Source organism: Otolemur garnettii, unplaced genomic scaffold (assembly GCF_000181295.1).
Source record: "Otolemur garnettii isolate 467f Iridium unplaced genomic scaffold, OtoGar3 scaffold00024, whole genome shotgun sequence".
In the NCBI taxonomy this organism is placed as follows: domain Eukaryota; kingdom Metazoa; phylum Chordata; class Mammalia; order Primates; family Galagidae; genus Otolemur; species Otolemur garnettii.
Window position 1 is genome coordinate 786,554 of NW_003852419.1, and position 17,769 is coordinate 804,322.

General features: G+C 35.4%; 1 protein-coding gene across 3 annotated transcripts in view; it reads left to right on the top strand.

Annotated features, from left to right (window-relative positions):
* The window catches only part of EML4 (echinoderm microtubule associated protein like 4), a 170,595-nt gene that overhangs the window by 102,251 nt on the left and 50,575 nt on the right, over positions 1-17,769 (top strand). For all 3 annotated transcript variants that reach the window (XM_023512055.1, XM_003787871.3, XM_023512056.1), the window contains 4 exons: positions 11,375-11,498; positions 12,970-13,119; positions 15,783-15,852; positions 17,084-17,194. In XM_023512055.1, the coding sequence (XP_023367823.1) occupies positions 11,375-11,498; positions 12,970-13,119; positions 15,783-15,852; positions 17,084-17,194 (455 nt within the window). The remainder of the gene's footprint in view (positions 1-11,374; positions 11,499-12,969; positions 13,120-15,782; positions 15,853-17,083; positions 17,195-17,769) is intronic.

Sequence of the window (17,769 nt, forward strand, 5' to 3'; positions counted from 1 at the left end):
TGAGACAGAGTCTCAAGCTATAGTCCTGGGTAGAGTGCTGCGACATCACAGCTCACAGCAACCTCAAACTCTTGGGCTTAAGCAATCCTCTTGCCTCAGTCTCCCAAGTAGCTGGGATTACAGGCACCCACCACAACGCTTGGCCTTTTTTTTTGGCTTTAGTTGTCATTGTTGTTTGGTGGGCCCGGACCGGATTCAAACCCGCCAGCTCCAGTGTATGTGGCTGGCAACCCTAGCTGCTTGAGTTACAGGTGCCGAGCCAGCAGTGTCTTTTAAGTAGTTTTCTAACCTGAGAATAATAACTGTTAAGCTTATTTCACATGATTGCTGAAGGATGAAATAATATATATGAAAGTACTTTAAAAATAGAAAACACTGTAACTATAAAAAGGTGCTGTTATTATTAGATGTTTTGCCAAAGAGCTCAAATTTTATAAAATCCATATAGGGTAAATGAGAACGAGCTGCCTGCCTTTTCTCTTCTTGTGACATGTTCTTCGGAAGAAGAAAGGAACTTTGGCATATAAAAGTGGTTTGTATTGGTGACACAATTTGTGAAACCATTCAAGTAAATAACTTAAAAGGGGAGGATTTTGCTTCAGAAGCAGCTCTTAACAGAATTCAGCCAGTAGCTGGAGAGAAAGATAGAATGAAAGCTTGAAAAGGATGTAGAAAAATAAGGTAAATTCTCTTACAAGAGTTTTACCTCAAAAAGATTGTCTGAAATTTTGGAATTTGATAACATCAAAGATTATTTGCATTGAGTCTCATTTTTGGAATTTGAGTGTATTCGTCTGCCCCATAATCAGGTATTATCCTATCTGGAGAATAGACTCTGTTGTTATACACCTGTGAGGATAACTCTGCTTTAGTCTGTTATGTAGCTCAGGCCTGACTGAGATTGTGGCAGAGGCTATAGAAAGAAGTAGGTGGATTTTAGTCAGATAAGTAGTCTAGAGCTGATTTAAAGTATGCATAGGTTATATGCAAATACCCTTTTGCATATAAACTTGAGCATATATGGATTTTGATGCCTGCAGCAGATCCTGGAACCAATTCCCTATGATGATTATATATTATTGTTTTTACATATGGAAAATAAATATTCCATGTCCTCATTTCTAGGGCAAAATCAGAATGCCTCATTGTTTTTTTAGACTTGAATAATCTTAAATCATTTTTCTCTTGTAGAACCTCAAACTAAAGGTGTTTAGAATTATCTGAACATAATTCTAATTCACATAACTAATTATCTGTCTGGTCATACTGAGAACCTGAATGACTCAGATCCCTACTGGAAAGAAATCTGCTTAATTGAAAAGGGGAACTTGGCTTGGTGTCCATAGCACAATGGTTACAGTGTCAGCCACATACACCGAGGTTGGTGGGTTCAAACCCAGCCCTAGCCAGCTAAACAACAATGACAACTGCAACAAAAAATAGTCAGGTATTGTGGTGGGCGCCTATAGTCCCAGCTAATTAGGAGGCTGAGGCAAGAGGATCGCTTAAGCCCAAGAGTTTAAGGTTGCTGTGAGCTCTGATGCTACAGAACTCTACCGAGGGCAACAAAGTGAGACTCTGTCTCAAAAAAAAAAAAAAGAAAAAGAAAAGAAAGAAAAGGGGAACCAACAATATCATTCACTAAACTCAACTCTTACTTCCTCTTAGAGTGCTGCTTCACTGCTCTAAAATTAGTTTAATTCTGACCTAGCTACACATCAGTGCAGTAGTATCCTAACTGTACAGGTGTATTAAGATGGAAGAACAATCACAGTATCTTAGAAAAATGAGAGTTAATTGACTGTTTCTTACTTGCTGCCTTTCTAAAAATGGTTTCAGATGAAAAATACTTTAATGTCATTTTGGAATAAATACTGTCTAAATTCCATTGGTGATTTGTTGTAGCCAAATGGTTGTTCAAATAATTTTAAAATAAATATAAACTCATTTATAAAATTGAGGAAAGAAACTCTGAATAAACTTATCATTCTAACTGCTCTTACAATTCTAATGTTTCTTTATTGTCCTTTATCAGATACACATTTTATACATTCGTTTATTCATTTAACAAATATTTATTGAGTGCTTATTTTGTCAGACCCTGGTCTAGGCACTCAGTAGCAGCAATCACAGTGTCTAAACTGTGTGGAACATAAGATAATAAATACTTAGTATGTCAGAAGGTGATACATATTAGAAAGAAGAAGGAGGATAGAGAATTGCCAGGGTTTTGGTAGGGTTTTTTATTGTTGCTTTTTGTCTTTTGTTGCCAGGCTAGCGTGCCATGGCATCACCTACCTCACAGCAACCTTATACTTCTGGATTCAAGAGATCCTCTGCCTCAGACTCCCAAGTAGCTGGGACTACAGGCATGTGCCACTATGCCTGACTAATTTTTCTGTTTTTATTAGAGATGGGGTCTCATTCTTGCTCAGGCAGTCTCAAACTCCTGCGCGCAAGTGATCCTTCTGCCTCACCCTCTCAGAGTGCTAGGATTACAGAGGTGAGCCACTGTGCCTGGCCAAGAGTTGCTGTTTAATACGTAGTTAGGGAAGGAAGACATTTCTGACATGGTGGCATTTGAGCCACCTGAAGGAAGTGAGTAAAATATGTGGATCTGGAGAAAGAATTTCATCAACAGAAGAAGCTGGAAGTACATAGTCCTGAGAGAGGAGCTTTCTTTCTGTGTTAAGGAATAGCAAGGAGCTCATTGGTCATAGAGTACATACAGTTTTTGTTAGCCATTACATTTACAAAATATGGATTCACTTCAGCAACAGAAGTTTCATTATGCACCTCTCAAGTGGTATAATGGAAAGAGCTTAGTAAACATGAAATCTAGTTAGGGTTGTGAAATGACACATACGACAGAAGATTAAAGAATCACAGTTCTACACTAAGTCAACTTCAGTTGGGAGAAGCTCAAAATTCTATTTTCCAAAGAAAATTATGAAAAAAAATGTGAAACATTGTTCATCTAGTAATACATTTTTCCTGTGACTCTTAAGACCTCAGGCCTCAATTTCCTTACATATATTTAGGCTTAGATTAGATATCACTAAAGTCTTTTCAATACCTTTTGAAAGCTCCTTCTTACAGTAAACAGAAAATAAAAGCTAGTATCTCTGTCCTGCCCTTCACTAGAATGCGTGTAAACTACCCTTTAAAGAACTTGAATGCAGGTGCTTTTGTTTAATGTCCTGCTTCACATTTTCTGAGCTGGTGGTTCTGAGCATGTTAGGCCCTAAAACCGGTTCATACTTGTGGAAACAGGACATTAAAACTGAAAGAGTAACTAAAATTTACCCATAAGGATATATGATAGCAGTGGCCTGCTGACACTATAGGTTGTGTCAGTTATTGAGAGGGAGTATATTATCACCTACTGAGAGAGTATGCAGTTTGAAATAAACCAAAAAAAAAAAAGCCCTAATTGAACTACAGATTCTTCATACTGATATAGTACCCTGAACTGTACAGTTCCAGCATTTAGGAAGAAGGGTGCTAGCTTTTTAAGTCTGTTTAGTGTGGATAAGAGGAAAGAGTAGGAAACTAAAATCTACATTTCAAAAGGAGTTACATTCTTAGTTCTAAAATTGAAAAATAGCCCATTATAATAGGCCTTTTAAATACAACCTGGATCCCTACATCTGGGCTTTCTCCAAGTATTCTGTGTATTTTAAAAAGACACCCCCCCAAAAAGGGGACCTCTTCTCTGTTGGAGATATTTTTTAAGCCCTGTGAAGCGAGGATCTGATTTCATCATTTTATAGTTGGTAACAATCATCTAGATTAAACCATGTTCAAAGACAGTCTAATAGACTGTTTAATAGAAACGGTCCCAACTTCCAAGAATATGTGTGTTCTTAACATCCTCTTTTCTTACTTTCAGTTAAGAAAAAAGCCCCAACTCCCTCCTCTTGGCATTGAGAATCTAACTTTGCATAAGAGAACATCCTAATTTTGTACATATTTATTTTATTGTGATTAAAGCCTTTCACTCATGCTGTATTTTCACCATATGTATATTTTTTAAAAAAATCTAAACTAGGGCTGGGCCAAGCATGGTGGGTCACACCTCTAATCCCAACACTTCGGGAGACCAAGGAGGGAGAACTGCTTCAGGTCAAGAGTTGGAGGCTACCTTGAACAAGAATGAGATCCCATCTCTACTTTTAAAAAAGAAAAAGAAAAGTTAGCTAGATGTGCTGGAGCAGGCCCACCTACTCTGGAGGCTGAAGCAGGACGATCACTTGAGCCGAGAAGTTCAAGATTCCATTGAGCTGTAAGCAAACTGCTGCACTCCTGTCCAAAAGCCAGTTTGAGCTCAGGAGTTCAAGATCAGCCTGAACAAGACCAGTCTCTACTAAAAATAGAAAAAACTGGCCAGGTCAAGTTATGGCAGGCGTCTGGAGTCCCAGCTATTTAGGAGGCTGAGGCAAGAGAATCGCTTGAGCCCAAAAGTTTGATGTTGCTGTGAGCCTTGACCAAACACTTTATTGAAGGTGACAGAGTAAGACTCTGTCTCAAAAAAAAAAAAAAAGAATAAATAAAAATTAAAAAAGATTGTGAATTATTTTAATCTGTGTAAAAACCCATGCAAGTAATGAGCACCCATATGCTGACCACCCAGATCTTCACATATTTATGTGACTTAGGGTTGGGTATTTTTGTTTTTGTTTTTAGAAATAAAACATTAACCAAAGTCCAAGGACAGAAGAAAAGAGATTTTTTTCTAATAAAGAAAAGAAAACATTAAAGTCAAAACTTCATTAATCCTATTTAATCAGAATTTCATATACAGTCTTTTTAATGTTTTATAGTGGGGCCTCCTGATTCCCCTCCTACTATAATAATTAAGAAGCAAAGCAAGAGGAATAAAATAAATGTTTGACTTAAAGTTTCTTCAAATTTCTTATTTTTTAAGAGTTAAGGCTCAGCACCTGTGACTCAAGTGGCTAAGGCGCCAGCCGCATACAGCTAAGGTGGCGGCCAGCCCAGGCCCACCAAACAACAGTGATGGCTGCGACCAAAAAATAGCCAGGCATTGTGGCGGGCGCCTGTGGTCCCAGCTACTTGGGAGGCAGAGGCAGGAGACTCACTTGAGCCCAAGAGTTGGAGGTTGCTGTGAGCTGTGATGCCACAGCACTCTACCCAGGGGGACAGCTTGAGGCTCTGTCTCCAAGAGTTAAGTCCAATTTGGTGTACACAGATATAATGAAAAGCTTTTTCATTTATTTAGTGTTTAAAATAATTCTTCCTTAGTGATTGCAGAGGGTTTTTAAAAAAACAATCACATTTTGCTTATAGAAAAGTTTTCAGCAGTATAGCAAGTGTTTTAGAAGTTTTATATGTCTGATATTGTTGGAATAGATTTCTTTCCCATCCTTTCTCAGAGCAAGTTTTCTTCTGGTAGTAACAATCTAAAATGCTTAAGCAAACACTTATATCTGATATTTTTAAGTAATTTTATGGCAGAATTGTAAACAAAACAGCAAAGAAAAGTCTGATTAAAGGAGATTTAGATTCAAGAGTGTAGGTAACTGAGTTGGATTATTAGTATAGTTATAACTGAGTTTGGGTTAGAAGATATGATGATCATTTTGCAATTTGGGACACTATGGGCTATGGGAAGGCCTAAAGAAGATGCTGAAGGAGAAGAGCAAAACCAGAGGAAATGAAGAGGCAGTGTTGGGAGGTATAAGGGAAGGACACAGAAAGGAAAGCACAGCATTAAGTATTTCAAATTTTTGTCTAACATTTACTCTTTCCAAGATATAATAATGGGTCAGACACATCTTCCTCTTCTACTCTAGCTGTTGGCACTTAGAACATAAGCTGGTACCATCTGGATTATAAGGAAGCTGTATTGTCAGGGCATTGGACTTCAGCGGACTAGCCTTAGGACCCCACTACTGTTGAACAGCACTATCCAATAGAAATAGACAGAATGTAATTTAAATTTTCCTAGTAGCCAAAAAAAATTTTTTAATTGTTATTCCTTTTTTATTCAGTTAGAGAAAGAACTCTAAGAATTCTGCTATTTGGTTACCATAAAATAAAATTCAGTCCAGAGTGGCAGAATAAATGCTTACATCTTTACATTTTATTTATCAGATTTCAAAGTAGTCGATGTCTTTGTATGCTACAGTGTCAGAGGTAAAAAGGCAAAAGTGAGATAATTGAAATTTATGTACACCTATGTGGCCAAAATGGTATTTTGATGTGTGATCAATATAAAAAACTATTAATTAGATATTTTACTTAGATAAAGCTTACAATTAGATATTTACTTGAAAATTTGGTATGTATTTTACACTTCTAACACATCCCAGTCCATCTCAATTCACAAGTGGCTGTCATTTTGAATGGAGGAGGTCTAGAACATAATTTTAGACTTAAAATATTTCCAACATTCTAAGTAATAGAACGTTTTGGAAGACAGTCAGCAAATTCATTTAACCTCTCTGAGCCTTAGTTTCCTCTTCTGTAAAAGTAGGCAGTTAGACTAGGTGAGCTCTAAACTTTCTTTTCTTTTTTTTTTTTTTTTTTTTTTTTGCCCCTGGTGGAATGTGTTAGCATCATTGATCACAGCAACCTCAGACTGTTGGACTCAAGCAATTCTCTTGTCTCAGCCTCCTAAGTAGCTGGGACTATCGGCGGCCACCATAATGCCCAGCTATTTTTAGAGATGGGGGTCTCACTTAGCTCAGGCTGGTCTCAAACTCGTGAGCTTAGGCGATCTGCCCACCTCAGTGTCCCAGAGTGCTGGGATTAAAGGCATGAGCTACCTTGCCTGGCCCTTAAGATTTTGACAGTATATGTGTCTAAAGAAATGACATAACAGCTTTTATCAACAATATCCTACAGAATTTCTTTATAAAGTATCACTGATCGCATTCAATTAATAATACACATTTTTTTTAGCATAAGCTAGTAAGTTCTAAAGCTGAGATTTAAATTAGGGTCTGGTTAAATCAAAGCTTGTGTTCTATTTACTCCCTCTCAGTCCCAGATATTTTCACTATGCCCAGATTGGAGATAAATGTTGAGATTAATTACATTTAAGTAAGCATCTTCATTATTAAATGCTGATAGCACTATACTGTTTCCTAACTATCATGAGGTGGATAGTTTAATAATTTGTTTATCTCACTTTCTTTTTCTGGATCACCAGATTTTATATTAATGGTACTGATCTCATATGCTGATCAGTCCTGTGGCTTATCCCTTACCCTTGACTTTGTTATATAGTTGACAGTGAACACAGCCAGGCAGTAGCATTGGGGTAATACAGACATTGACTATATGATCAAGAAACTTAAGAATCTCAAGAAAAGTTAGCAATTAGAATTTGACAGTGACTAGAGGAAAGAGGCTCTTAATTCATCTGTATTTTTTACCTAATACCCAAGATAAAGACTGTCATCTTAAAAGAAAAGGTTACAAACTGGTGACATGTTTGTTGTGTGCAGGCCAAAGGTGTGTTTTCACACGATGTTTTCCCTTTTTGGGCAAAGGAGAAACATTTAAAAATTGAGAGGTGTCACAATAAAATATAGATTTCCTATTTCCCTTGAAAAATGAGAAGATCAATAACTGGGCGCACGTCCTTCATAGAGCTAACTAGCTGCTCCCTTCCTGATATAGGGTGTAGGTATGCCAGCTCCCTCACCCCCGGTCATTCTGTACTGTCCCACTTCTCTCATTTACATTTCCTGCGTGTGAATTTGTGACCCCTGTTTTAAAGTATACAATAGTAGAATCAGCAGATTTCTAGCTTATTTGCCTATACTTGCCCTTCTCTGGGCACTTTAAAATCTTACAAAGAGATACTATAGTGCACTAAATAAGCTATTGCTAGACAGTGTTTAGAATTGTTGCAAGTTGTTCTCAAAGGCAAGGGACCTCATATTATGCTTTATAGATTGTTGTCTTAATCAATCACAATTCTAAGCACTAAGTATTATTGTTACTTTCCATATTAGGGAAGTGAAGCCAAAGTCTAACAGCTACTAAGACATATCTGGGGCTCAAATCTCAGTCTCTTCTAAGGCTCATGTTCTTCCACTATAGTGTATTGGCAGGAATTGTTTGAAGTACTTAGGTTATATACTTCATCTCTAGCATACATGCTACCAGTTGATAAGCAGGGAAAACATTTTCATCCTAACATTGGTGTTTTTCTATCAGAATAGTTGGAAGTACTAGATTGTTCCTTTGCTTTCCCACTTAGTTGCTTATGCTGCTTGACAGTTGAGAAAATAATGAATATGGAATTCTAAACTGTCTCTGTTAGCAAAGGAGAACGTTGATTATATTGCTAACCTTTAACCCTTTGCTGCATAGACATTTCCTTCTAAGTGGCAATAGAAACACCTATTAAAATGTCATTCAGAAAACATTTATGATGTACACCTCTGAGCAGAGATCCTTAGAGAAATTCCAAAGGACAAGGTATTTGCTTTCAAAATGTTGTAATCTTAAAAAAAAAAAAAAAACAACTAGAGGGAAAATTTATAATAAATTGACATCTAAAAGAGTAAACTATATATTTAAAAAGGCAAGGAAGTACAAATAAGGACAATTACAGCTGGTAATCATTTAGTTATCATCAAAGTCCAGCTATTCTAAAAATCATCAGGAAGCAGGGCCCACTCTTAGATTCAGAAGTAATAAAGACATACATCATGTGGAGTTAAAATCATAGCGTGGGAGGTCTTAGCCTGTTCTTAGATCAGACCCTGAGGCTGAGCACACTGAGTAATAAAAATAAAAATAACTTGAACTTCTCACCCGTAACAAGCACACTTTTTAATCTGACTGAAGAAACACTTGCAGACATCCAGCAAGTAATTTATCTTTCCTTCCTCTTCCAGGTTTGCATCATATAAACTACTGGATTATTATGTACTCATTTCTCTAGGCGGCTTAGGTCATTGTTAGAGAGCCTACCGTCGTTTCAGCCTCTGGTTGATGGTCATACTTTCAGTCTGGTTCTAATGCTATTTTCATATCATACCAGACGAGTTGGCAACTCCTAGACATTTGCTGTGCTTTCATACTATTTTCCTTCTTTCCTTTTAGGTTGGTTTGTAATATTTTCACCATCACCATCAACATTTATTAAGCCTATCCGTGTGTAAATCACCAGGATGCTTTGGGCTGGGATGAGTGGGGTTTGTTTCTTTTTTGTTTTTGAAGGAATAAGAAACAGAACCATCTGTTTGGTGAAGTAGTATTTCCTTTTGCAGAAGATGCATAATAAATATTGATTTGATTCTAGACTAAAATTTTTACTTTTAGACTGTTGCAGATCTTGTAAAAGAGCTATTGATTTATGTAAATAAAAGATGTTTTAGAACCTATGCTGCTAATAAGAATAGTGTTTCCTAGCACTGTCTTGAAAATTTTAATGTATTACAAATGAATGTAACTATTTAGACTCGAGACTGGTTGTAAGTGCAATGTAAAGAGAAGTCGGTCCTCTACCTTCCTGCTCCTCTCTCTTAGTCCCCTTCCCCATCCTAATTTGTGAAGATGTTTGCTCCTCTCCTCGTGGTATATGCTGAGATCATGTTTTGTTTTTTATTATGTTAAGAACACTATGACATCTACCTTTTAAATAAATTTTTAAGTGCACAATACATTATTGACAGTAGGTGCAGTGTCATACAGCACATCTCTTGAACTTATTCATCTTGCTTGGCTGAAACTTTATACCTGTTGATTATTAATGGCCCATTCGTCCCTCTCCCAAGCTTGGTAACTACAATCCACTCTGATTCTACAAGTTTAACAACTTTAGATATCTTATATAAATGGAATCATGCAATATTTGTCCTTCTTTGGCTTTTTTCACTTAGCACGATATCTTCCAGGTTTATCTGTGTTGTTTATCTGTGTTTATCACACGTTGCATAATTTCCTGCCTTTTAAAGGCTGAATTGTACTCCATTGTGTACGTATACTGTGTTTCCATTCTCTGTTCATCTTCAGCAGACAGTTAGGTTGTTTCTGCTTCTTGGCTATGGTGATTAGTGCTGCTGTTAAAAAAAAGAGTGCTTATATCTTTAATGTATTAATTTCATTTATTTGGAAGATACTCAGTAATGGGAGTGCTATGTCATATATATGGTAATCTGTTTTTAATTTTTTGAGGACCCTTCATCCTGTCTTCCGTAGCAGCTACACCATTTTGCATTCCCACCTATAGCATGCAGGGGTTCCAGTTTCTCTGTATCCTCATTAACACTTGCTGTCTTTGTATTTGGATAATAGCTGTCCTGACAAGTATGAAGTAATACTTGATTTGGATTTCTCTGTTGGTTAGTGATGTTGTACATTATTTTTTATGAACCTATTAGCCATTTTTATGTCTTTGGAGAAATATCTGTCCAAGTCCTTAGCCCATTTTTTAAAGTCAGTTGTTAGGTTTTTTGCTGTGAAAATTAATATATCTGAATTTCATATACATTTCGTAGATTATAATGCCTTACTAGATATATGATGTATTATACAGTATAGCAACTATTTACATAGCATTTACATTGTATTTAGTGTCACAAGTAATCTAGAGATGATTTAAAATATAGGTGAATATATTGCTTATTCTGTAGGTTGCCTCTTTATTCTGTTGATTGTTTCCTTTGCTATGTAGAGACTTTTTATTTTGTGAGGCCATGTTTTTTGATGTGTCATTAAACACTAGTAGGTTGATCAAGTAGTGTGGTAGACGTGGTTGTTGTCTATCCAGACAATCTTTCTTCTTTTCAACTATCAGAAAAACTTTCATCACAAAATTATTTTCTTTTGTGTTTTTCTACCTCAACCTTTCTGGCCTTAAAGAAATGTATCAGCTTAAATAAATTATATATTAAATATAAAAATATATTCAGTTAAGAAATGGCCAATATTTTATTTTCTATAGTATTTTGGTCTTTATCTCACACACACATATACATATACATATATATGGCCCTCCATATCCGTGGATTCCTCATCTGTGGATTCAACCAACAGAGATCAAAAATATTCAGAAAAAAAATGTCTGTACTCAGACACTTGTACAGACTCTTTTTCTTATTTTCTAAACAATACAGTAATACTATTTTTATATAACATTTACATTGTATTTTAGTGTGATAAGTAACAGGGACTTGGGCATCAATGGATTTTGGTGTTTGGTCCTGGAACCAGTCCCCTACAGATACTAAGGGATAAATAACTGCATAACAAAAGTAATTATATACAATGAGAATAAAACTTAAAAATAGTTATATCTGTCTTGTTTTTATTGTATCACATTAACAATCCACTTTTTTATGATTATACAGAAAATACATGACTTAATTTTTGTCTTGTGTTTCAACAGAAGGAGATTATATTAAAATGTTTATGCGAGGTCGGCCAATTACAATGTTCATTCCTTCTGATATTGACAACTATGATGACATCAGAACGGAACTGCCTCCTGAGAAGCTCAAACTGGAGTGGGTGTATCCTTTTCTACTGTGACAGCAAATTTGTTGTCATTGTTCCTGTTTAAGAAAAATTAGTTTACCTAATCTCTAGTGAAATTAAAAGGAAGACATCATCTTTAATCCTTTCACATGTTTTTTTGCAATTTAAAGCCATTGAAATTAATGTCTTCAGACAGAACGAGCAAGTATTTCATTAATATTTCAACAGGAACTTGTGGTATAGTAGAAAAGACACTGGACTGGAGTTGAAAGACTAGTATTTGAGTTTCAGCCCTGCCACTTGCTCCCTATGAACTTTAATTTTCTTTATTTATAAAAGGGGTTAATAACCTCTACTTCACAGGGCTGTTGTAAGAATTAAATAACAAAACATGAATTACCCATTTTGTAAACTGCGAAAGTAAGTATGGTGAAAATTATCTTATTAAGAGCTCAAATTAACAAGGCTAATTCTAATTCCAGAATTCTCAGCCAGCCTTTTTTTTTTTAGATTATGGTTTGAAACAAATCTCTCCTAATTTTATCTAGAAATTCTCACTTCTCCTAGAACCTCTAAGAAACTCAAGAAAGTGGAAAGTAGCTAATAGTTTGAACTCGGCTGTCTGCCTCCATTCTTTATACTTCCTCCCACATTCCTTGACTTATTCCCTCCTTAAGGCAGAAATCAGTTTGGAAAAACTCACCAATCCTGTAATTCTGTACATCTTTTTTTTCACAGATGTTCTGTGTCTGCCTGTCCCTTATTCATCATTAGGCCAAACATAAATATCACTTTCTCAGATAGGCTTGCTTTTCCTCCCTCTCTTCTCTCTGTCTCTCCATCTAAATTAAATCCTTCATGTATGCTTTCTTTTAGCATTCTGTTATTTTTCTTTCCATAGTTTATAATTATATATTTAGTGATTATTTCTTCTTTGCCAGAGTTTAAGTTCCAGGGACATAGGCCTCTTGTTTGCTTTCTTCAGAACTCTATGTTCACCACTGTGCCTGATACATATTAGAGACTCTATGTCTAGTGAATTCTGGAAACTAAGATTTACATGTTAAAAGACTCAAGGTTGGGCTCAGCGCCTATAGCTCAACCGGCTAAGGCGCCAGCCACGTAGGTGGCGGGTTCGAATCCTCAGCCCGGACCCGCCAAACAACAATGACGGCTGCAACCAAAAAATAGCCGGGCGTTGTGGCGGGCGCCTGTGGTCCCAGCTACTTTGGAGGCTGAGGCAAGAGACTTGCTTGAGCCCAGGAGTTGGAGGTTGCTGTGAGCTGTAATGCCACGACCTGCTGCCCAGTGGGGGACAGCTTGAGGCTCTTTGTCAAAAAAAAAAAGACTCAAGGTTGCACAAGGGTTAACAGTAGAACATCAGTTTTCAAGGTCTAGTCCAGTCCTCTTTTCATTATACCTTCCTGATTCCCTCAGGTATGCATGAAAAAATTATTAGTCCCTTGAAAATTATATTTATTAACACCCTTGACTATTTTTGTTAAGATATGGTTATCGAGGAAAGGACTGTAGAGCTAATGTTTATCTTCTTCCTACTGGGGAAATAGTTTATTTCATTGCATCAGTAGTAGTACTATTTAATTATGAGGAGAGAACTCAACGACACTACCTGGGTCATACAGACTGTGTGAAATGGTTGGTATCATTTAACATTGTTGATTTTGTTCTTTTCATGCACTCATTTTAAATTTTTAAAATTTGAAATTTATTTATTTATTTATTTATTTATTTTGAGTTTTATTGAAAATGATTTCTTGTGTAGAGTCCAGAATGTACAGATACTACGGGCATTCTGTAGAGTATATTTTAAAAAGAAAAAAAAAAGACTTATAATCAGTCCTCCAAATGATTGGTGTGGTAGCAGCAGCAATAAAATATGCTTCCTATAAATCTTGACTGGAACTTCTACTTTCTCAGATCCCTTATGGTCCTTTTCTTCTTTGGTTTGTAACATGAAATATATGTGGGGAAGACTGGACTTTTTCTTGTTTCTGAGAGTGATTATTGATTACTCAGTTTTTATTGAGGATTTGTCCTTTGAACATAGCATAAATTTTGGAGTTAAAGCTCCTCTTTTTAGAAGAAAGAAATAATGACTAAATAAGGAGCATAAGTACCCCACAGGATATCAAACTGAAAATGTGAGAACTGTTTTTAAATGCTTAAGCATATTTTTTTACTATAAATGTCTCACTCTTCAGGTAAACTCAGTCACTTATTGCTTAAATTTGTTGTTTTCCAACATTTAAAATCTTCTCATGTCTACCATTCTGGCAATTATATCTTTATCTAGAAAAAAATGAATATATGACTCTTAGAATATTATATGTATGTTGAACTTCTAGAGATGATTAAAATATTGCATTTTATGCTTACAGAATATTCCTGCAAAATTATTTATTGCAGCATTGTTTTTAATAGTAAAGATTATAAACAGCTTAAATACCTTTTTGTTGGGAACTATGAAGTTGTAGTGTATCCATAGGTCACCATGTTACTGTGAAAAAAGAATGAGGAATTGCTTTATGTATTAATTGGAAAGATCCTAAGTACAAATATTAAAGAGCAGGAGAATGTACACAGTGTTCTACCATTTGTGTAAAAAAGAAGTGGAGAGTAAATGTTTATCTTGGTTTTCCACGTATGTAAAAATTTCCTAGAATTCTTAATAAAAAGAAACTAATTACAGTTATTACCTGAGTAAGGGCTGCAGAGGATAGAGATGGGGTAGAGTTGATGAGATCTTACTAGAGTGGCAGGTGGGAAAGAGACTTTTCTCATTAGGTCTCCTATAGCCCTTGATATTCGAACCATGCAAATGTATTAACTAATTAAGAAATTTTAATTTGAAATTTTTTTTAAAAAAGAGATCTGATTCTGGGGTGGTGCCTGTGGCTCAAAGGAGTAGGGCACTGGCCCCATATGCTGGAGGTGGTGGGTTCAAACCCAGCTCTGGCTAAAAACTGCAAAAAAAAAGAGAGAGAGATATGATTCTGATTCAAGTAGCAGAGACAAAAAAAGAAAGGCAAAATGTTCATGTGTTAAATTTTTAGTTACCTTTAATGTAGTTGACCTTGATACTGGGCATAAACTATTTAAATAAGAAAGAGAATTGGTTAAAGAAACATTGATAAACACCCTCTTAATCAAAGAAATTAAAACAATGTACTATTTATAGCAATTAAATTATTGAAACATGTAAAAAGATAAAATTCTTTTTATTTTATTTTATTTTTTTTACTATGTCGCCCCCAATGGAGTGCTGTAGCATCACAGCTCACAGCAATCTCAATCTCTTGGGCTTAAGCGATTCTCTTCCCTCAGCCTCCAAAGTAGCTGGGACTACAGGTGCCTGCCACAGCGCCCGGCTATTTTTGTTGTTGTTATTTTTGTTTAGCAGGCCTGGGCCAGGTTCAAACCCACCAGCCTGGCACATGTGGCTAATGCCCTAACCACTGAGCTGCGGGTGCCTAGCCAAAGATAAAATTCTTAATGTGGGGAACTTGTAAGAAAACTTTAGAACATTTTTTATTACGACAATTTAAATTGATACTACTCTTGGGGGAAATAATAAGCAATACATACAAAGAAACAAAAAAATTTATATTCTCCAATGAGGTTATCCGGTGGTTGCAAGATACAGCAAGAGTCTAGATAACAACATGAAGACATCATTTTTTAAATTTTGTTACTTATATGTGTATTGTGAACAATTTGGGCACATGTACTATAATACTTTCCATTTTTATTTAAAAATTGTTTGCCCCAAGTTTAACTTGAAGAATTTAGCATTAGGAACTAATTAAAAGGAAGATACTATATGTGAAGATGTTCACTGCTATTTTCTTTTGTAGGAAAGTAGAAATGGCCTAAAAGATGGTAGAGCTGTTAATGTATTTGCTGGTAATATGTTTAAGAATTAGGTAGCAAAATGAAAAACTGCTTATATTTTAATAGGTTAAAGTTACACAATATAGTACTGCTTCTTCACTATAATAAAACCATGTGAATATGTTTGCCTATGTACATAGACTAGAAAGGAACTTGAACAAATGAAAACAGTTTATATTTGCTTTAAATTTAGTGTTCTGTTAATTTGTTCAGTTCAGCAAAGAAAGATACAAATGACAACTTAGATATCTTCAGATAATTGATGTTTGCTAAAGAGAACAAGTAGGTCAAAGTGAGTTTTTTTAATTATTGAAAACTATTGGTTTGAAAAATGTCAATACAAAGGTACATTTCTGCAATTTCACTTGTTTCCTGTATTTAAAATGATTGTTAATACTGCTTTTTAGCCTTGCTATACATCCTGACAAAATTAGGATTGCAACTGGACAGATAGCTGGAGTGGATAAAGATGGAAGGGTGAGTGGCACAGTGTCCTGCATTCTGCACCTAGGGACATTGCTATTAGATTGGAATTGATAATTTTAACCACAATGCAATTATTTTATTCTTCTAAAGTTTAACTGAAGAATTTTTAGTATGAACAAGGAAAAAATGTTAGAATGTAAGAATACTTCAAAAGACAAAATCATACTACTTAATTTTTTTTTCTAAGAAACAATGTTCTCCCTAAGGAAACTATATAATAATACTTATAAAAATAAGAGGACTGGTATGCTTATTACATTTTACTTTACATAGAGTACTGTACCAATTTCTGCCAGAAGGACTGCAACTTTCCTTAATTGATGGATCTCTTAGTTTAATTTAATTTATTTATTTAGAGATGGGGCAGTCTCACTATGTTGCCCAGGCTGAACTTGAACTCCTGGACTCAAGAGAGCCTCTCGAGTAGCTGGGACTACTCGAGGTGCATACTACTGTGCCCAGTTAACCACATGATTTATATATGACCAGATACCATTTAAATAGTTTCAGTTACTAGTTAATATTATTCAACTGGTTCACATGCAGATTTCTTATTTATGAGGATCAACTGAATATTAATAATGACTGATTAGCTATTAGCTATGTGTTCACCTACTCATGACATTCTTTGGCTTCCGTTTCTTTAAAGAGAAGGAGTAAAGAGTTTCTACTGGATGACTTCAAAGACCCCACTCAGTTCTAAATTCTACTTAAGGGCTGTTTGCTTAACAGCTTATTAAACATTAATTTTTTTTGAAGTGTCATTACCTTAGCAATGAAACTAATGCCAAAAGCAAATTCTCCAGAGCAAATTTGCTTGGATTAAAATCCTGACTCTAGTAACTGTATAACTTTTAGTAACTATATAACTTTGGGCAAGTTATTTAAATCTCTGCATCACAGTTTCCTCATCTGTTAAATGACAATTATAATAATACTTGTAACTCACAGGATTATAAAGATTAAATGAATTAACTCATGTCATACTTAAAGAATAGTATATGGCACATATTAAATATTCAGATTATTCGCTGCTATTATTATTGTTGTTGTTTCCTTATTTTTATAGTATGAGGGGACATGTCTAAATCTAGTAGAGTTTTTGTTAGATATTTATCCATTCCTATTACTTTTTGAACATGGCAGATAGTTCCAATATGGTAGTGTTATTTATTTGAATGCATTGAATACCAATTAGTCCTTCTGTCTTGTGTTTTTGCAGCCTCTACAACCCCATGTCAGGGTGTGGGATTCAGTCAGTCTATCCACATTGCAAATTATTGGACTTGGAACTTTTGAGCGTGGAGTAGGATGCTTGGATTTTTCAAAAGCAGTAAGTAACAGTTTTAATAGAAGTAAGCAAGCTGAACACAAAAGCAGAAAAGAATTTAAGCTCAGTTCCATCTAAAGTGACAATTATGAAATGAGAAATGAGATAACTAGCTATCACTAAACAGCTAGCATTTTAACTAGGTACTAAAGTACTTTAGTTTAATTAGGATCCAAGATACTACAATTAATTATTCTTAATTTTGTTCTATCCTGAGGGAGGATTCCATGATAGTAGCAGGTAATGGTTAGAAAAATAATACATAGCATTGTACAATTTGAAACAAGCGGTAGGATGTGCTTTCGCTTCACCTTGAATCAGATGAGATCTACTTTATTTAGAAAATTCACAGGCATAAAACTTGGTCAATTCTGCACAACTATTGCCTTTTTGTGATGTCATATTAGCGGTGGAAACAATCAAAATTTTGTATTCCTCAAAATCATTAATTATCTAGGTTCTAAAGTGATGACAGCATGGGCTTAAAATTTTGCATCTAGCAATCTTACCTAAGCCCTGAGAGTTATTCTGAGGAGAAAATAAGATGTTACTCATGGCTCGGCACCTATAGCTCAACC